Genomic DNA, 17610 nt, shown 5'->3' with positions numbered 1-17610 from the left:
TGAAACTATAGAATAATGAAAAAGCTCAGAAAATAAATGGGGCTACATTTTTATATGTGAGTCTTAACCTGGTAAAGTGAACTGAGAAGATGTAGTTCTTAGCAAAGAATGTAGTTATCGATCCTACCTTAATATTCTCAGGAAATCCAGCCATTTTCTTATTTGCTTCTGAAAGTCGTTTTGTCAATTCAGCCAGAGAAACTGGTTCATTTACTTGTTCTTTACTGTTAACAGAATACAGAACCACTCACATTTTGCTCAAGTTGTGCATATAAAGATCAAGGAGAAATATTTAATGTAAAACAATTTACAAAACCAAATAATAAACACAATTCTTTAAGAGCAATTTTCAACAATTTGGACATTTAACTATGATTTGAGACTCTTGTGTCATTTCTAATATCTATTTTTAAAATAAGGATTTTCTTTCCCCTTCTGGACAAATTCTAATTCCCTCCTCCCTTAGCCTGGAAGTATATAATGATGCCTTTCATGAAATAAAAACTCTAATCAATTTGCAGAGATCTCCTTTGTGGGACTGCACTCCTTTATGATTATTCAAGAGAGGCATTTATTTATTTTTTAAATGAAGGACATACATAAAAGAGTTGATCACAATAGGTGTTCAAAAAATGCTATTTTGTTAAATTTTTTTTAACCTAAACATTAATAAATAAAACACACTTTCCAACTAAGGAACCTGGTCATTTAGTGAAACCTCATTTTGTAGATGAGGAAAGTGAAGCCCTAGAGAGGAAAAAAGTCAAGCATCAAACAGCAGGAGTGGAGCTAAAAATTTCAAGACACAAAACATTCTGACAAATTAATCAGTCACTCTGTGTTCCTTTAAAAAGCTTTCCAATTCATCTCTCCACACAGATATTCTAAAAAAAAAAAAAATAGTCATGGTCTGTGCAGACTTGGTTTTTTTTGGTTCTGCTTGCTGCCTTTTCCTCTTTCACATAAACTGTTCTGGATTTCCTCATATTCCCTACATATATCAACCCAAAGCATAATATTCTGTTGCATACATATAAATTTTTAACATACAAAAAATAGATAAAATTATGTATTAAAGATAAAAGTATATGACTAATACACGTGACATAAAATACAAATAAATGATAATTTATCTAAAATGTTTATCTAATATTTATCTCTCTTGGCCTTGTGATTTTGTCAATGTAGGGAAATTGTGAAGAAATCCTGTCCATTACAGATGGGCAGCTCTTCCGCGGCTCATCGTCTCTAAGGCATTGCCCACAACACAGATGAAGTGACTTGCCCAGAGTCTCATGATCAGTCTGCCCTAGAGGTGGCACTTGAACACAGGGTTGGTTTTGACTTGAGGCTGGTCCTCTACATTTACCATGCCACACTGCACCTTTTATACTGACTCACAATTCAGCGATTCTGTAACTATCTGTGGGAAATTTCAGGTGTTTACACTTTTGTTTGTGTATGTGTGCAAATACACTGTAAGTTTTCTTTGACCATTTGGTGGCAAATCCCCCTTTTCCTACATGTAGGGTTTCCCTGGCTTTAGGGGGGAGTCTGTAACTAGCAGGGTGAGTTAGTTATCAATGGCTTTCTGTAGGAATTTTAAACCTTAAAATTAAAAAATGTCAGTATGTAAGCATTTAAAATTTTTCATGATTTACTCTAACTCTAAAACTTTTTTAGGCCTTAAAATTTTTTAAATTAACAAAGAAAGCCCTTGGCCTCTATTCAGCACTCTTCACCTTGTTTTAGATGATTTCATACCTTCGGCTATCCGGATTTTCAGAATACAATTGAGACTTCATAGAAGGATCTTCTTCAGCACTATTCATTGTAGTTTTACAGAGCTGATTTCTCTGATGCTGGCGGATCATTTCTGCTAATGTTTCTTGGACCTCTGTGATAGCTTTCTGGGTACTCTGGAGATCTGCGTGCATTTGAGAAATGAGAACCTCACATGCACTTAGTGTAGGTTGTTTTTTCTCTGTGCTTCTCTGGTCTTGCTCCAAAGCTGTACTTTGTATGGCTACTTGGGGAAGAGCATCGCTCAGCTGGGTAAGGGCTTCAGGGTCAGTTACTTCTGGACTGGAGGTATCAGACAGACCATTCTGCTCACCACCAGAGGCAGTGCCAATGAAAGGCACTGGATCTGCCACACACTGTATTTGAATGAGAGGAGTCCTGGGCAGATTCCACCAAAGGTCATAGAGCTGTCCATATGAGAAAAAGGCCTCTAAACTTTTAAAAGCTGGCTCTTCACCCAGTTTCTCTCTTAAATGATCACAGCCTAAGGGAGAGAAATTGAGATGTGACTTTTCCAACTGCTTATTTGTTTGAAATGTCCTATTTCCCCCTTGAGGGCTTGTTTTCCTGTATAATTTTTATAATTTTGATCTCTCATTCTGACCCTTACAACCCTACAAAGGAGACAACAGTTTCCAATGCGACCATAAGGATATTCCAAATAAAGAGACTGCTATAATTCTGGAGGCTTAAAACTAAATTAAGCCTCAAGGGGAAAAGGGATGACAGGACGTTATCTATCAAACTGCACACCTAAAGCCAGTGGCCAAAGAAAACCAAGAATTTCCTAGTGGTAGGAAGGAGCTGGTCTACTATAGTTGGGGACATGCATGTTGAAAGCAGGAGAAAAGAAGCATTTTACAACCCTAGGGATTTCCATCTTTCCTCTGAAGTAATGGCACTAGGGTGCACTTCAGCAAGCAAATTTCTATACTGTGTATCTGCAGAACCATGGCTCTCTGGTCAGATCTCCATTCTTCAGTAGCTAATTATGAAGCCTGGAGACTATTCTAAGACATTTCTTGTTTTGAATGGATTTCCTTCTGGTTCTGTGGAACTGTTCCCTTTGCGGAACATATAAGAAGAAAAACACACTTTTTGATATCTTTCAACCCTGGTGGAAAGTCAGAAATTATTGATGAAAACGAAATGTTTGGATTATTTAAGGCTCTCAATGACTTACATCCCTCCCTGTCTCCCATCATCAAATATTAACTAATAAGAACACAATCAGAAGGCTCTTCTGGATTGTGGAGAAAAAACAAGTAATGTGAAGCTGTGAAACTAATTGATCATAATTTGGCCCCGAAGAGAGGAAAGCTACTTGCCTTTGGGAAGAAAGAGGGTACAAATTTCTTGCATCAGAGTGAAGTTCCCTGAGTCATAACTCCGTGTCACAGCTGCAAGGAGAGCTCTGACAGCTTCAGGCCAGGAGGCGGTCTGCTGGCTTAGCACCGCTAAGGTCAGATCATGGGAGATGTGGAACAGGAGCTAGAGTGAGAAGCCAAAGTCTCAGTCAAAGCCTTTCTACTTTAGGGACAAAGAATGCTATCAGCAACATTTAGCAGGAATATCCTGCCAACAGGGCCTATGGACAATTTGGGACCAGGAATTTCCTAACAAATAATGCTTATCAATAAGGGCCCTTCTTGGTTTCCAGAGAAATTTTCATGGTTGCATGGCAAATCACATGCAGTGACTGGAAGGGAAAGGGTCTTAAGGAGAACACTTTGATATTTTAACTGACTAGAATATCTGAAACAAAAAGTCAGTTTCTAAGTCTTGTTCTACCTACTTAACAGATCACTTCTGATCTCCCAAAATTTATTATCTCTTTACAAATGAATGGAACACAAATGGATATGAAAGTGACTTGGCTTTAATGATACTGAAGATGATACCTTTGGTACTGGTCAGTCTGTTTGTTTTAAATTCCACTTTGAACATTCCAAGTGAACTACTAATTCTTTGGTCAAGAACTGCAGAACAGCACATTAGAACTGGAAAGGCCAATTAGAGATTGTTTAATTCAACCTAGTCCTTTTATAAATAAAGTAACTGAAGCTCAGAGGACACATAACTAATGAGTGGCAGAAGTGGAATCCAGATCTTCTAATTCCAACCTCAGAGTTCTTTAAAGAAAACACATGTTTCCACTTAGAGAAATGAATTGTGGAACTTAGAAGTAGATAAAGTGCTATTCTTATTCCTGAGTGGGAACAGTAGCTACGAATATCACATTTGTTACCTGTTTGGAAAGGGTATGACCTGTGGCAGATGGGTACTCGATGCCACGCAGCTGCTGAATTGCTGCCTGGTACTGTTCAGCGGTCTCCAAGTCAAATGTGCTCTTCCATACTGTGATCACCCTTTCCATGAAGGAACTCTCAGTCCTGATGGCCCAGCTATGGTAGGAAGGGAAGGAGGAACTTTTCCATTCTGATGGCTGTCTTTCCTCCAGGTGCTTGGACAGCAATTCATGAAGGCAAAACACCAAACACTGACCCTAGAACACAACCAACCAGAAAAGAACTTTTGTTCAAGAGCCAAGAAGAAAAGAAGTCATGAAAAGAACCTGCCTCAGTGGCTGGAAATCATCCCCTAAAAACTGTTTCCCATGTCTTCCTTACTTTTCACTTGTAGCGGATTAATCTGGGGTCTGTATTGTGAATTCCCTCCTGATGTCTAAATTTATCACTGGCCGTGTTATGTAGGAGAGAAGGCTTTTAATGATTATAGCCTACAGATGAGAGTGTTGGAGGGCTCTTACTCACTGTTATTGGTGCTTGTAAAAATGAATTGCTAAAAGATATTTCAGAAGGTTTAAACTAGCTAATGACCCTGTTTCCCAAAAGGGGCAGAGAGGAACAGATAAGCTTTCAGGTAAATCACAGTTATAGCCAGAGTTATGATTACAGTAAAAAGTCAACTTGTCATGAGCGAAATAAAATGGACCAGAAATGATAACAATTATAAAACGGAATGGGTAGAATTCTAACATAAGTGTCCCTTTAGCAGCAAAAGGCCTGGGCTGGAGTGGTGGGTCCTGGACTCCAAGCTATGGATAAACTGTAAGACATTTTCATATATTAAAATTTTAATTATAAAAATTCACAAAGCAGTTCATTCTACTTCATAACTTGCCCACAGCTAGGAAGAATGGCCAAGAACACGACACAGTTCATCAAGAAACAGAATGAGCTTAATGAAACTTGGACTATCTAGTCGCATTAGGCAGGCACAAGCACCTCATTTTCTACTTCAGTGATATTTCACTAGGAAAGAATTCCAGGTTTAGAGGTTGGCCCTCTTTATACTCTGCCAAGAGTGAAGGGTAGACTCACTAGCAAGCACTCTTGCTGCTGAAGGACTTCCTGAGCTCCCACCCAGTTCCTGACTGACAGCAGCTCTTGGGCACATCTGAAAGAGAACGATGAAGACAGCTCCTTCTCTTCGGCGATAAGTGCCAACTCTGCAGCTGTTTTAAGAGAAGCCACATCCCCCTTTTTGGCGAGCACTTTAGCTGCATCATAGGCAGACGTAGCCCCTAAGTAACTACAACATATGAATAGAAAAAAAGAGTGTTTATACAGAAATGATAAAAACAGCGAACTCTCAAGTTGGATATATTCTAGAACAGATCTCTATATTCTCAATTCTACCCCCCTAATAACTTATTTTTCCTTCAAGGTATTCTCAAGGACACTGATTTTTCTTCAATCGTTTCCTTCATGGCTACATTCAGTGTGGCTTAGTAAATGGAAAACGAGCACAGAGGAAAAGTTCAATAAATATCATCAATATAGACTTGTACTCAAAACAGATTTATCCCTTTCCTCCCAAATCTACCTTGTATAAAACCTTAGTGCCAGAGTAAGTGTCTCCCCCCATTCTATGCCCGTGTTGGGCTTTTACCCCGTTTCCAAGGGGATCTCATCTTAGGGGTTCTAAAAAGCCTCTGTTTTAGCCAACAACATAACTGTTGAACTGAACTTCAAGAGGGAATTCCCTCCCATTCTGCCCACTTGTTGGCACAATGTCACTGGAGTCGAATGCCCCTGGCTGTACTTGCTGACTGGCTCCAGTGACTTTTGGTATAACTGTGTCATCAAGCCTGCCTGGACAGTTCTAGGTAGACAGACACCTTTTCTTTCCTTATGAAATGCTCCTTTTTATTGTTGTTTATAGAGAAGGCTTTGGCTCCGAATTCTCTCTAGTGCCTACCATTTGGCTGCCATGGCGTAATGGCCATCTCTTTCTAGGATTGCTCCCCAACTGCTGTACAGGTCTTTCAATATTGGGTCCTCTGGTCGTAGCCGGGCCTTGGCAATTGCAATGGCCTCCCTAGGGCAGGGAGAAAGAAACAAAAATCAATTATCTACTATGTCTAACAGAGTGTAGGGATAAAAAAAACCAGTCCCCTCAAGTTAAACCTAGCTAAAGACTCTAGATAAACTGAATGTAATACGCCACACTGTCTTGTACTTACAAAGAGAAAGCAATATGGCATATTCTTTCAAATGATGTTCATTCATGGCATTTATGAATAACAAAAAGGCCTCTGGATGTGGTGTCAGAAAACCTGGATCTTGAGTGTCCTACTCTGTTATTTAGGAGTCATCTTGGTTCCTCCTCCCTCCACCTTCTCAGCTGAGAACCTTGCTTTATATTCCACTGAAAAAACTGAGGCCATTTGCCCCCTCATATAATTTCTGTCAATACCTCCTCCTTCCCCCTTGTCTTAAATGAAGAGGTAGTCCTTCTTGTCGAGGCAAACCCTTCTACATGCGCAAGTGATCCCTGCCACCCTTCTTCTCCAGCTGAATGCTCCATCATCCCCACCTTTTCACGTGACTTCATTCTGTCTATTGGCTGCTCCCGACTTCCCACAAACATCCATGTCCCCTCACCCTCAAAAATGTTAACTCAACCCAGCTATCCCTGCTAGTTATGGCCCCATAACTCCTCCCTTCTGTGGCCGAACTCCTGGAGAAGGATGCTTACAATTGGTGAATCTTTGTTTTATGTACTTCTAGAGGGAACGTTGCTATTTTCTCAGGGTACTGGAAGCTGTGCTACTCTAGGTTTTCAGGGACATCTCAGGCTGGGGACCTGCAAGTTTTCAGTGATCCCAAAGTGTTCTAATCCAGGGGAAGACCTAATTATTGCCCACCCTCCCTGGCTGGAGCCCTGCAAGTTCCTGCTCTGGGTCTGTTTGGGTCTGAGCAGTACACCTGTGAGCTTGCCTCTTGTGTGGTTTAAGTCAACTGCTGCTAGTCTCAGCCGCTGACAATCGGCTGGGAGGCTCTGCTGGTTTGGAGCAATAAACTGAAGGTTTCCCTCTGGCTTGAGATTTCTGCTCTGGTTATACTTCTGTAGGCTTCAGACTGGGACAGAAGCAGCAACTGAGCTTCTGCTCTGCTCTGGGGGCATCAGTCACCTACTGCTGTTTGATTCTGACCTTGTCCCACTCTCACAGGGCCTGTGACCACTGCTCACCCTGCAATGCCATCTCTGGGTGTGGGTCATCTCCTCCATCTACTTGGGATCTCTGACCCTCAACTAGATAGTGAGAGCTGCCAGGTGGCACATGTTCCTGTATTCTACTAAGTTTAGATGGATCTGGGCCTTCTTCTTGCCCTGGTACACACCCTTTCCCTATGCTAGAATGCTCTGTTCACATACTCCTGGCCAGGGGCAGGCCTCAGAGTTTGCAGACCCCTTGGCCTATCTTCCTAAGATGACCTGGGCTGGGAAAATGACTCACTGTGATTTATTTCTTGGATTTCCCGATTGGGCTTAGTTCATTTTCTAGATCTCTTTGTAGGTGTTGGTGGCTGGAACAGGGAGAGCTTAGCTGTACTTCACTCCACCATTTTGGTTCCATCTCCCAAGTGCCAAATCGAAGGGCCTTTTTTCAATCTTCACCCCTCTGGACTCCTTTGTAACCCCTGATACTGCTGATCACCCTCTGGAAATTTCTCTCTAGGTTTACATGATGCTCCTGTCTTGGTTTTCCTACCTGTCCCACTACTACTCAGTCTCCTTCACTTAATCCTTATCCAGGCTGCTCTAACTGTAGGTCTACCCCAACGCTCTGTTCTGAGCCACCTTCTCCTTTACTTGGTGATCTCATCAGCTCCACTTATCTAATCCTAAACCCTTTTAACCTCCAGACTCCCATCTCCTGAAACTGGATGTCTTATAGACACCTAAAACTCGCCATGTCCCAAACTGAACCCGTCTCCCACCTTCCCGATCCCTTCCCTTTCCCCCATCTTTCCTATCACCTTCCTGGTCACCCGGTTGTCATTGCGTTTCCTTTGTTATCCCTCCCATTTAATCTGTGGCCAAGTCCTGTCAATCTTACCTTCACATCATCTCTTACGTACTTTCTTCTTTCTCACCCTGGTGCCGGCCCTCATCACTTCACAATCTGGACTACTGTGACAGCCTCCTGGTTGGTCTCCCCACTTTAAGTCTCTCCCCATTCCAGTCTAGCCATCGTACAGCTGTCACACTTTTCTTCCCAAAGTACACATCTGACCGCGTCACTCCCTTATTCAATACTTTTTAGTGGTTCCCTCGTACTTTGGGGACCAAATATAAAACTCTGTCTTTGGCATGCAAAGCCCTTGATAATCTTTAACCCCTCACTTAACTCAGTAATTTCAATGATGCTGGACACTTTGTTCTTCCTCACTCAAGACACTCCTCCCAAATCTGGGCATTTCGTTGGCTGTCCTCCAAACCCAGCATTCTTTCCTTCCCTCATCTCTTCCTCCCGTCTTCCTTCACCACCCAGCAATAAACTCACCTTCTTGAAGAGAAGCCTGTCCCAATTCCCCTTAATGCTAATGCCTTTCCTCCGTTGAACTGACCTAGTTTATCCTGTGTATGCATGTGTGTGCACGTGTGATGTATGTATACATCACACCCCCCCCCCCCTTGTTTGTACACAGGTGTTTCTGTGTTTTCCCCATTAGCCCATGACCTCCTTGACAGCAGGGACTGTCTTTTTTGCCTTTCTTTGTTACCTCTCAGTTCACCTATTTATAAAATGCAAATTTCAAACTTGTTACTACTTACATTACAGGGCTGCTAGGAGGAAGATGCTTCATGATGATTTATAAAGCACTTACAGAATTATGGGTCTTTACTACTATGGATGGTTCATTCAGCAAACCGAAAAAGCGCCTGGAGTGTGCATTCTTAAATACCAAATCTGATGACCTCTGAGCCTTCCAGACGTCACTGCAGCCTGCAAGCTACCAACCATCTTTTCTGGGTACTTTTCCTTTCTTGAGTTTTCATACTATCGCTCTCTTGGTTCCCCGATCTGTCTAGCTGCGCTTTCACAACCTCTTCTGCTTGATCTTCAGCCATATTCCCTACTACTATATCCCCCAAGTGGAAATGCCTCTTTTCTCTCTCTTCTCTTCCTCTCAGTAATTTCATCAGTTTTTATAGGTTCAATTAGGAGCTCTGTGGGTTGACTCCCCAAGCTACACAACTAGGGCCCCCCCCCCCCTCCTGAGCTCCAGCTCTGCATTCCCAACTGCTCACTGGAAATTTCTAAATGGACAATAAATTCAATATGTTCAAAACAGAACTCATTGTGTTTCCTCCTGAACCCAACCCGCTTCCTAACTTTCTCTCTTCAGCTGAGAGCACCACTGTCTTTCCAGTTAAGGAGGTTTGTTTCTCATTCCCCCTCAACCTCCACATCTACCCAGGGGCCCAGTTTTGTTGATTTTACTCCTGTAGTGTCTCTTCCATCCATGCCCTTCATTCTACTCACTTCACAACCACTCTAGTTCAGGCCTCCTCGAATGAACAACTGCAAGAGATTCTTAGTTTGTCTTCCTGCCTCGAGTCTCTCTCCTCTCTAAAACATTCTCTAAACCAGCGATATTCCTAAAGCATAGGTCTGGCCGTGTCACCAACCTCCTCAAAGAAATCCAACGCCTCCCTTACTTTCTAGACTTAGAAAGAGACACAATAGTGGAAGTGTCCCTGACTCTTTATAACCACCTCTCCTTGATCTCCTCAGCTCTCATAACAAACCGACACATACTCACTTTTATCTCCAAACATCTCTTCTACTTGTCTTCTCTCCACCCACACGGCCAGCACCGGATCTCCCCTCTTGCCTAGACTACTGCAATAAACTCTCCACTGCTTCGGTCTTTCTCCTCTTCCATCCATCCTGCACAAGGATGCCAAAACACACTTCCGAAAGCGCACATTTTACATGATACTCTCTTGCTCAGGAATCTTTATAGGCTTCCTTTTACTAAACCGGTTAGCTTGGCATTTAAAGTTCTTAAATTTAAACTGAAAGACTCTTGCCTACTTATGGTACACTGCTATGTTTCTTCACAAATTCTACGCTGCAGTCAAAGTGGGCTATCTGCTATCCCCAGACCTAGGCATTTTACATCCACCTTCACACAAGTCGTCCCCTTATGCTTGGAATGCATTCCTTCCTCATCCCTGCCTCTTAGAATCCTGAACTTCCTTCATAACTCAACTCTGGCACCAATTTCTATTCGTATCCCCACCTTTTCCTGATGCACCCAGATGTGATGCTTCTTCTTCCCCTTCTTCTCAAATAACCTTATGTAAATGTGGTCTGCTCCTCCTTCCCCCCAAGCAGAATATGAACTCACTGAGGACAGGGGGCTCTTGTTCTGACTTTGTATCCTCCTTGGCTAGCACAGCTGACATCAGAGAAATAATAAATACTTGTATTGATGTGATCTGGATGTGAGTATCTCTGTGCCCAGATAGAGAGTGCTCTGGAGCACCAGACCTGGAATTATGCCACCAATTTCAAATCCTGGTGCTGTTCCTGATCCACATCATGAAAATACTCTACCAGGTGACCCGTAAGGTCCCTTCCAGTTCTGAAATCTTGTGACCCTGTGGCCAGAAGCTCCACCATGAGAAGGTTAACACAAGTTTCTTTGCTAACCTATAGAAGTGGTTTGATTTGAGCAGCTCCACAGCTTCATACACCTTATGGATAGACAGGAGATGAGAGGCAGCTTTGACATACTGGTCCTGGAAACAAAGCTGTTTGGCAAAGGCTTCCACTGTCCACAGCCACATCTGGTAGCCCGCTAGAAGGCAAAAGATGGTATGGTTCGCAAGCATGTAAGTACACATTTAGGAATTTGCTCAGATTTTCCTTTTTACTGTATTATTCTGAAGATCCACTATACTACTAAGGACTCCCTGAAAAGAAAAATAGTATATACTAAGACCTCGAGGAATCATTTTTGACTCTCCCTCGTCCGTCATGTCCAATTGACTAAGTCAGGTCTGCTGCTTCTACTCCTACAACACCTATCCTACCCGGTTCCTTTTCACCCACACTCACATTCAATTCAATAAACATTCATTAAGTGACTCATGTGCAATGTATTATGTTTTACTCTGGCAATACAAAGATAGATGTGACACCATTCCCTGCTCTGAAGCAACTTATCAAATAAGGGAGAAAATAATAAGCGTGAAGGTCAAGGCAAAGTGCTATGAGAAATAAGAAGAGGGAAAGACACATCAATTCCCTTAATTTACAGAAAAGGAAGCAAGGTGAGGACAAGTCATTTGCCCAAGTCACACAGCTGCAGCCAAGCTGAGATTTGAAACTTGGCCCACTGGCTCTAAATTCACAGTTTCTACTATATCATGTTGCTGTTTCAGCAAACGGAGGAAGAAGAAAGGGACCTGAGGAAGACTTTAAGGAGAAGACAATTAGAGGCTGCACTCAGATCTTATACAAACCTACCCAGGGGAGGCCTAGACTGAGAACAACGAGTTAAGAGTGGGCCTTTGGTGCCTCCTTTTCAGCTGTCCTATTTCTTTTATGTTCTACTTATAAGAAAGCCTAACACTAAAGGATGATATGACACTTTAGTTTTTAAAATGATTTTGAGATCAGCTGGTATTACAAACAGCTGATGTTTATGGATGATATCCCAGATAGGGTAAGCATTTTCTTAATGTACATACCTACTGGTGACATAGCTACCAGCTGATCAGTCAGTTCTCCCCTTTCTGCAGCAGCCTGAAGAACTCCCTTTAGATCTCCTTTCCACAGCATCAATTGGTGGAATAAATCAGGGTGTCCATTTTCCAAATGACTTTTTCCTATTTGAAAGAATAAGAGTGGGAAATTGAATATTACTAAGAGCAATGGAGAGGAACCACCCCTAAGATATACTTAGCTATGTCTGTCAGAGCAATCACAACAGATGCTGAAATCAGGGTTTGTGAAATCTCACCTTCTACCTCAATCATCCTGTAGAGGGCCGTCCTGTCTGTGAAGAGTCCCAAGTGAATCCGCTCATTTAGACTAGCAGCCAAATCCTCATTTAATTCTGTAAGTAGGAGGGAAAAAAAAATCATGATGACTTGCTATGTAGGTCACACTGATTTATTTACTTGGTAGTGGACTAAGGATGCTAGGACAGACTATTATCAGCTTCTCATTCTAGTGTCCCAGTTGCTTTAAAACAGGCATTTTTAAGAACTGCTTCAAAATTCTCAGAAAAAGAGCTCTGTACTCTCTGACTAAAACAGAGATCATTGGCTATTTGTGTTTACAGAGGTAAGATTTGAAAATCTAATATTAGAATGGGGCAAGTTTAGTTCTTGTACACATTTGTTTCCCTCCCCACCCTATCTGCTGCCATTTTTGGTTCTGGCAACCTCTGATATAATTTTAGTACTTCTGAAGTTTATCTTACATAAGATAAGGACTCAAAAAAGGTTTGCTGAGTTGGAAATCAAATTTTTTTTTTTAAGCAATCGGGGTTAAGTAACTTGCTCAAGGTTACACGGCCAGTTATTTCTGGGTATGGTGCTAAGTATCAGAGCCCGGATTCGAACCCAGGTCATCCTGACTCTGGGGCCGGTGCTCTTATTCACTGAGCCACCTGGCTGCCCCTATAGAAATGTTATCTCATTCTTTTTTTTTTTTTTTTTGGCTTTTTTTGGAGGGCAATTGGGGGTTAAGTGGACTTGCCTAAGGTCACACTGCTATTAAGTGTTAAGTGTCTGAGGCTGGATTTGAACTCCAGGGCCAGTGCTCTATTCACTGCACCACCTAGCTGCCCCTGGAAATCAAATTTTTAAAAGCTCAATAAGTATTTACTAGTGAAAGAGCTAAAATTAAATTTTCAGCTAACCCATGACATATAATGATTTGAATGTAGGTTGTGCTTTCCCTTTACAAAAACTGAAAATGGTCTATAACTGGTGTTAGTGTTCTGAATGTGTGTTTACACAGAGTGTTCCTCTCAAGAACATCTCATTTTAGAGGCATGTTATATATTTAGGGGTCACTTAAATTTTGACCAATACTCTATTAAAAGTCAAGAATCTAACATAAATCCAAATCCATCCTGACTCAACTGAAAGGGTTCCATATGTTCATTTCAAAGGAAAGAAAAAGCAAATATATTCTACAGTTCCCCTATACCCAAAGACAAATGACTGAAAACCATAGGAGCTAGCTGCCACAAATAGGTACATAAAAACTTCTGGTATGTTTGGTAGTGTCTTGGCATACATCAAAAACACTCACAAGAGTCAAAAGGGACAAAAGTAACCTTGATACATACATCATACACACATATAGTGGCTGATTTAAAAGTGCTACATAGCAGTATGAAGTTCAACAACCAGGTACTTCTTAAATAGAAACTTGTGAATGGAAAACCAAAACACATTATTTAAAGCCAATCCAACTTAATAGGTTCTGGGTTAATATCATCAGCAGAAGTAAAAAATACAACAACAAAAAATCCAGCAGCTATAGAGTCAGAAGAACTGAATCTCAATTCTATACCTGCTACTATTATACATGTGATCTTGGGCATTTAGATGGCACAATGGATAGAGCACACTGGGCCTGGAGTCATGAAAAGTTGAGTTGATATCCAACCTGAGACACTTACTTGTGTGACCTTGGACAAGTCACTCAACCCTATCTGTCACTTAACTCAGTTCCCTCAACTGTAAAATGGGGATAATAATGGCACCTACTTCACAGGGTGGTTGTGAAGAACAATAAGGTAACAACTGTAAAGCACTTAACAAAGTGACTGGTGCACAGTAAGTACTATATAAATGCTAGTTATTATGTCACTCTGCTTCTCTGGGCCTTTGTTTTTTCACCTATAAAATGAGAATATTGGAAGAAATAGCCTCCAAGGTTCCTTCCAGCTGTAAAATATCTATAAGAACTCAAACGTGGGCAAGTCCGTCCACCTGGTCCCTCAGGCTCAAAACCTAAGAGTCATCCTTGATTCCTCACTGTCTCTCACTCTCTGTGTATCCATGCTGTTAATTTCACTTCTGCAACATCTGTCAAATATGTCCCCTTCTCTCCTCTGACTCCTCCACCACTCTAGTGCAGACCCTTATCACCTCTGCCTGGATTACTGCAACAGGCTGCTGCTGGGTCTGCTGCCTCAAGTCTCTCCCCACTCCAACCCATCCTCTATTCAGCCACAAAAGTGACTTTCCTAAAATGCAGACTATGTTACCTGCCTACTCAATAAACTCCAGAGGTTTCCTATGGCCTCCAGGATCAAATACAGAAGCCAGTTTGGCTTCCAAAGACCTTTATAACCTAACCCCTTCCAACCCTTCCAGTCTTCTTAAACCTTATTCCCCGATAATGTGCTTTTTGATTCAGTGACATTGGCCTCCCGGGTGTTGCATATACAAGATACTTCATCTCTCAGAGCATTTTGTCTGGCCATTCTTCATGCCTGGGAAGCTCTTCCTCCTCAGATTACTGACTCCCCTGCCTTCCTTTATATCCCAACTAAAATCCCATCTTTTACCAAAAGCTTTTCCCAACTCCTCTTAATTTTAGTGCCTTCCCTCGGTTAACTACTTCCTATTTAACCTGTATATGGGTTGCTTTATATGTATTTTTTGCATGTCACCTCCCCCACTAGACTGAGGGCAGGGACTATTTTTTGCCTCTTTTTGTATCCTCAACGCTTAGCACAGTGCCTGGCACATGGTCGGTGCTTAATGAATGTTTTCTGATTGAATGAACCATGGGTAGTGGTTAGCTGGTTATCTACTAACCATACTTTCCTCTTTCCTCTAGCAAGAACGATGAAGCTTAGCACTTTCATCATGGACTCCTTGCTCAAAAATTTCCACAACTGTCCACAGTCTAGACTAGAGTCTAAAACCTAGTGTGATACCAAACACCCTTTATACCACGCACTATTTTTTCTACATGGAATACCTTCCAATTCCTCTCTGTCCAGTGAATTCCTATCTATCTCAAAGGGCCTCAGCTGAGTCTCATCATTTTGAAATGCCAAGACAGAAATGGGAACTGAAGGGCATGGAGAGGGACAGACAAGCTTTAGATGAGAGTAAACAGTTCCCTGAAGACTGTGAGTGGAGAAGACCTAAGAGGTTAGGAGCTTCTTTCTTTTACCTCTGGAATGTTTCACAGTTGCTAGCACCAAACAGTCCTGGTGGAGCTCCTCTTTGGACCTGTGGTCCAAGGCTGTGCTGACAGGTAGAATAGAACGTGCTTTTTTCTTCTTTGCAAGGGCTTCTGAAATAGAATGAAAACAGTTTTGCCTTGGCAGTGCTGCTGAGTTATTTAGCAAGCAGTTACTGTGTTCTTTCTGTGCATAAGGTACTAGAGCATGCCTTACAGGGGTGGAGAATGGGGTGGGGGGCACAGAGGGAACACAAGATGCTCTCGGTTCATACTGAGTTTATAATTCAGGCTAGGGGATAGTACATTCATACAAATGAAACAACTCTAATCATATGTAACAAACCAAAGCTGAGGAAGGACAAATTCCTCAGTGCTTCATGGTGGCCATACTGGTGAGTGTGTGCTCTGGCATATTCTCCACTCTGTTGGGTAGGCTCCTTGTGTGGCCTACTGACCCATCCCATGTGTACTGGTCAACAATTAGTCCATGAGTTCTGAGAATTTCATTATCAGAATGATGGTTGAAGGATGATTATTTTCTTTTGGCCATGGCAACTCAAGAAAAGAATATATTCTATACTGTTCCTTGGTCACATCCTCATAAAGACCAAAATGCTATCAAGGCTGTCTTTTAAAAGCATAACCACTCTAGTTTGCAAGAAAATGTACAACCTGGTCCTTTTAGAAACAAAATACATTTTACTTCGTTGACACAAACCTGACTTCTCTTTAGGTAGATCCTTTTTGGGCACAATTGCTTTGGGATTAATTGGAATTTTTGGCTTTTCAAATCCAGAGGAAATGGGTGAGTATGAAGGTAGCTCTTTGGAAACTGCAACATGAAAAGAGAAGCACATAATAATGGACGAATCTGGGATGGAAAAAAATGCCAGGGTTTTTAAGTCAATGACCAGATCATGAGAAGTGAGAACTGGCCCACAAATCAAACAAGCACTGTGTGATTAAAATCCCTTTGGGGATTTTAAAACAAATAAAACAAGTAGTCTGTATCTGATAATATTTGGTTGTTTAGAATATAGAATATGTTTCTCCATAGCAACAGCATTATAAATGGTGGTTATGTTCCCAGGCTAATTTACAGCAGCTATAATAATTCATATTTAAGTATTCTTTTAAGGTTTACAAAGCATTTTTTTTAAAGACAACCCTGTGAGGTAAGCGCACACACAGAAACACTCTATAAAAATGATATGATATCGAAACCACTTAGCCCTGATTTGATATAATTTTTTCTAAAGGAAGACGAAATGGCAAGAACACTTTGTCTTCTTCACATTCCTGGTCATGACTTTCTCTGGTCTTCACAATAGTAGCTCTAGTGGCAGGGAAAAGATCTGAAGTCTGAACTGGGCAGTGGAGTCTGCTCTACTGATATGGAGGAATTAGATCAATCAGTAACTAGTTTTAATAATTTTTTTCCCTCAATTTTCCCATGCCCACCTCCACTGTCCTGGGGTATCCTTACCCATTACTTTATTGAGAAAAACGTAAGTTATCAGCCTGAAATTCTTTCATTTTTCCTATTCCACACTTCAAAACCTCTCTATGCTTTTAAATATCCTCCCTTTCTTTAATTTGGTTTTTGAGGAAGTGGGCCTTTTCCATACCTAAATCAAGCTCTCTTTCTGTGTCCTTGATTCCCTCCCCTTCTATCTCCTCCAAGAGCTTTAATCCCACTGATCATTTCCTCGCTCATCTTCAATTTCTTTCTAACCACGGGTGCTTTTTCTACCACCAACAAATGTACTCAGGGGAATCTCTATTCTTTAAAATTCTTCTCTTGAGCCTAAACATCATCTTTCAAGAAATTATCAAGGAAAACTGCCCTGATATTTTAGAACCAGAGGGGAAAATAGATATTGAAAGAATCCACTGATCATCTCCTGAAAGAGGTCCCAAAAGGAAAACTCCTAGGACTATTATAGCCAAATTCCAGAGTTCCTAGGTTAAAGAGAAAATACTGCAAGCAGCCAGAAAGAAACAATTCATGTTTTGTGAGGACACAATCAGGATAACACAAGATTTAGCACCTTCTGCATTAAGGGATCGGAGGGCTTGGAATATATTCTGGAGGTCAAAGGAGCTAGGATTAAAACCGAGAAACACCTATCCAGTGACAATAAGTATAATACTTCAGGGGAAAAATGGACATTCAATGAAATAGAGGACTTTCAATTATAATTTTGTTGAAAAGACTAGAGCTGCATAAGAAAATCTAACCTTCAAATACAAGAATCAAGAAAAGCATGAAAAGGTAAACAGAAAAGAGAAATCATAAGGGACTTATTAAAGTT

At 41.4% G+C, this 17610-nt stretch overlaps 1 protein-coding gene across 1 annotated transcript in view; it reads right to left on the bottom strand.

The window, feature by feature from the left end:
* The window catches only part of GEMIN5 (gem nuclear organelle associated protein 5), a 48054-nt gene that overhangs the window by 1140 nt on the left and 29304 nt on the right, over positions 1-17610 (bottom strand). Inside the window, exons 17-27 of the mRNA XM_069102517.1 lie at positions 16014-16127; positions 15284-15406; positions 12096-12191; positions 11824-11961; positions 10781-10928; positions 6028-6147; positions 5148-5358; positions 4052-4309; positions 3132-3294; positions 1765-2287; positions 128-224 (exon numbers count right to left, since the gene is read on the bottom strand). Coding sequence (XP_068958618.1) covers positions 128-224; positions 1765-2287; positions 3132-3294; positions 4052-4309; positions 5148-5358; positions 6028-6147; positions 10781-10928; positions 11824-11961; positions 12096-12191; positions 15284-15406; positions 16014-16127 — 1991 coding nt within the window. The remainder of the gene's footprint in view (positions 1-127; positions 225-1764; positions 2288-3131; positions 3295-4051; positions 4310-5147; positions 5359-6027; positions 6148-10780; positions 10929-11823; positions 11962-12095; positions 12192-15283; positions 15407-16013; positions 16128-17610) is intronic.

This window comes from Petaurus breviceps, unplaced genomic scaffold, assembly GCF_028583685.1.
Source record: "Petaurus breviceps papuanus isolate PSGF00001 unplaced genomic scaffold, PetGlider_PUasm1.0 551, whole genome shotgun sequence".
Lineage (NCBI taxonomy): Eukaryota > Metazoa > Chordata > Mammalia > Diprotodontia > Petauridae > Petaurus > Petaurus breviceps.
Note: the sequence above shows the minus strand (reverse complement) of the source record. Positions and strands in the feature narration are given on the sequence as shown.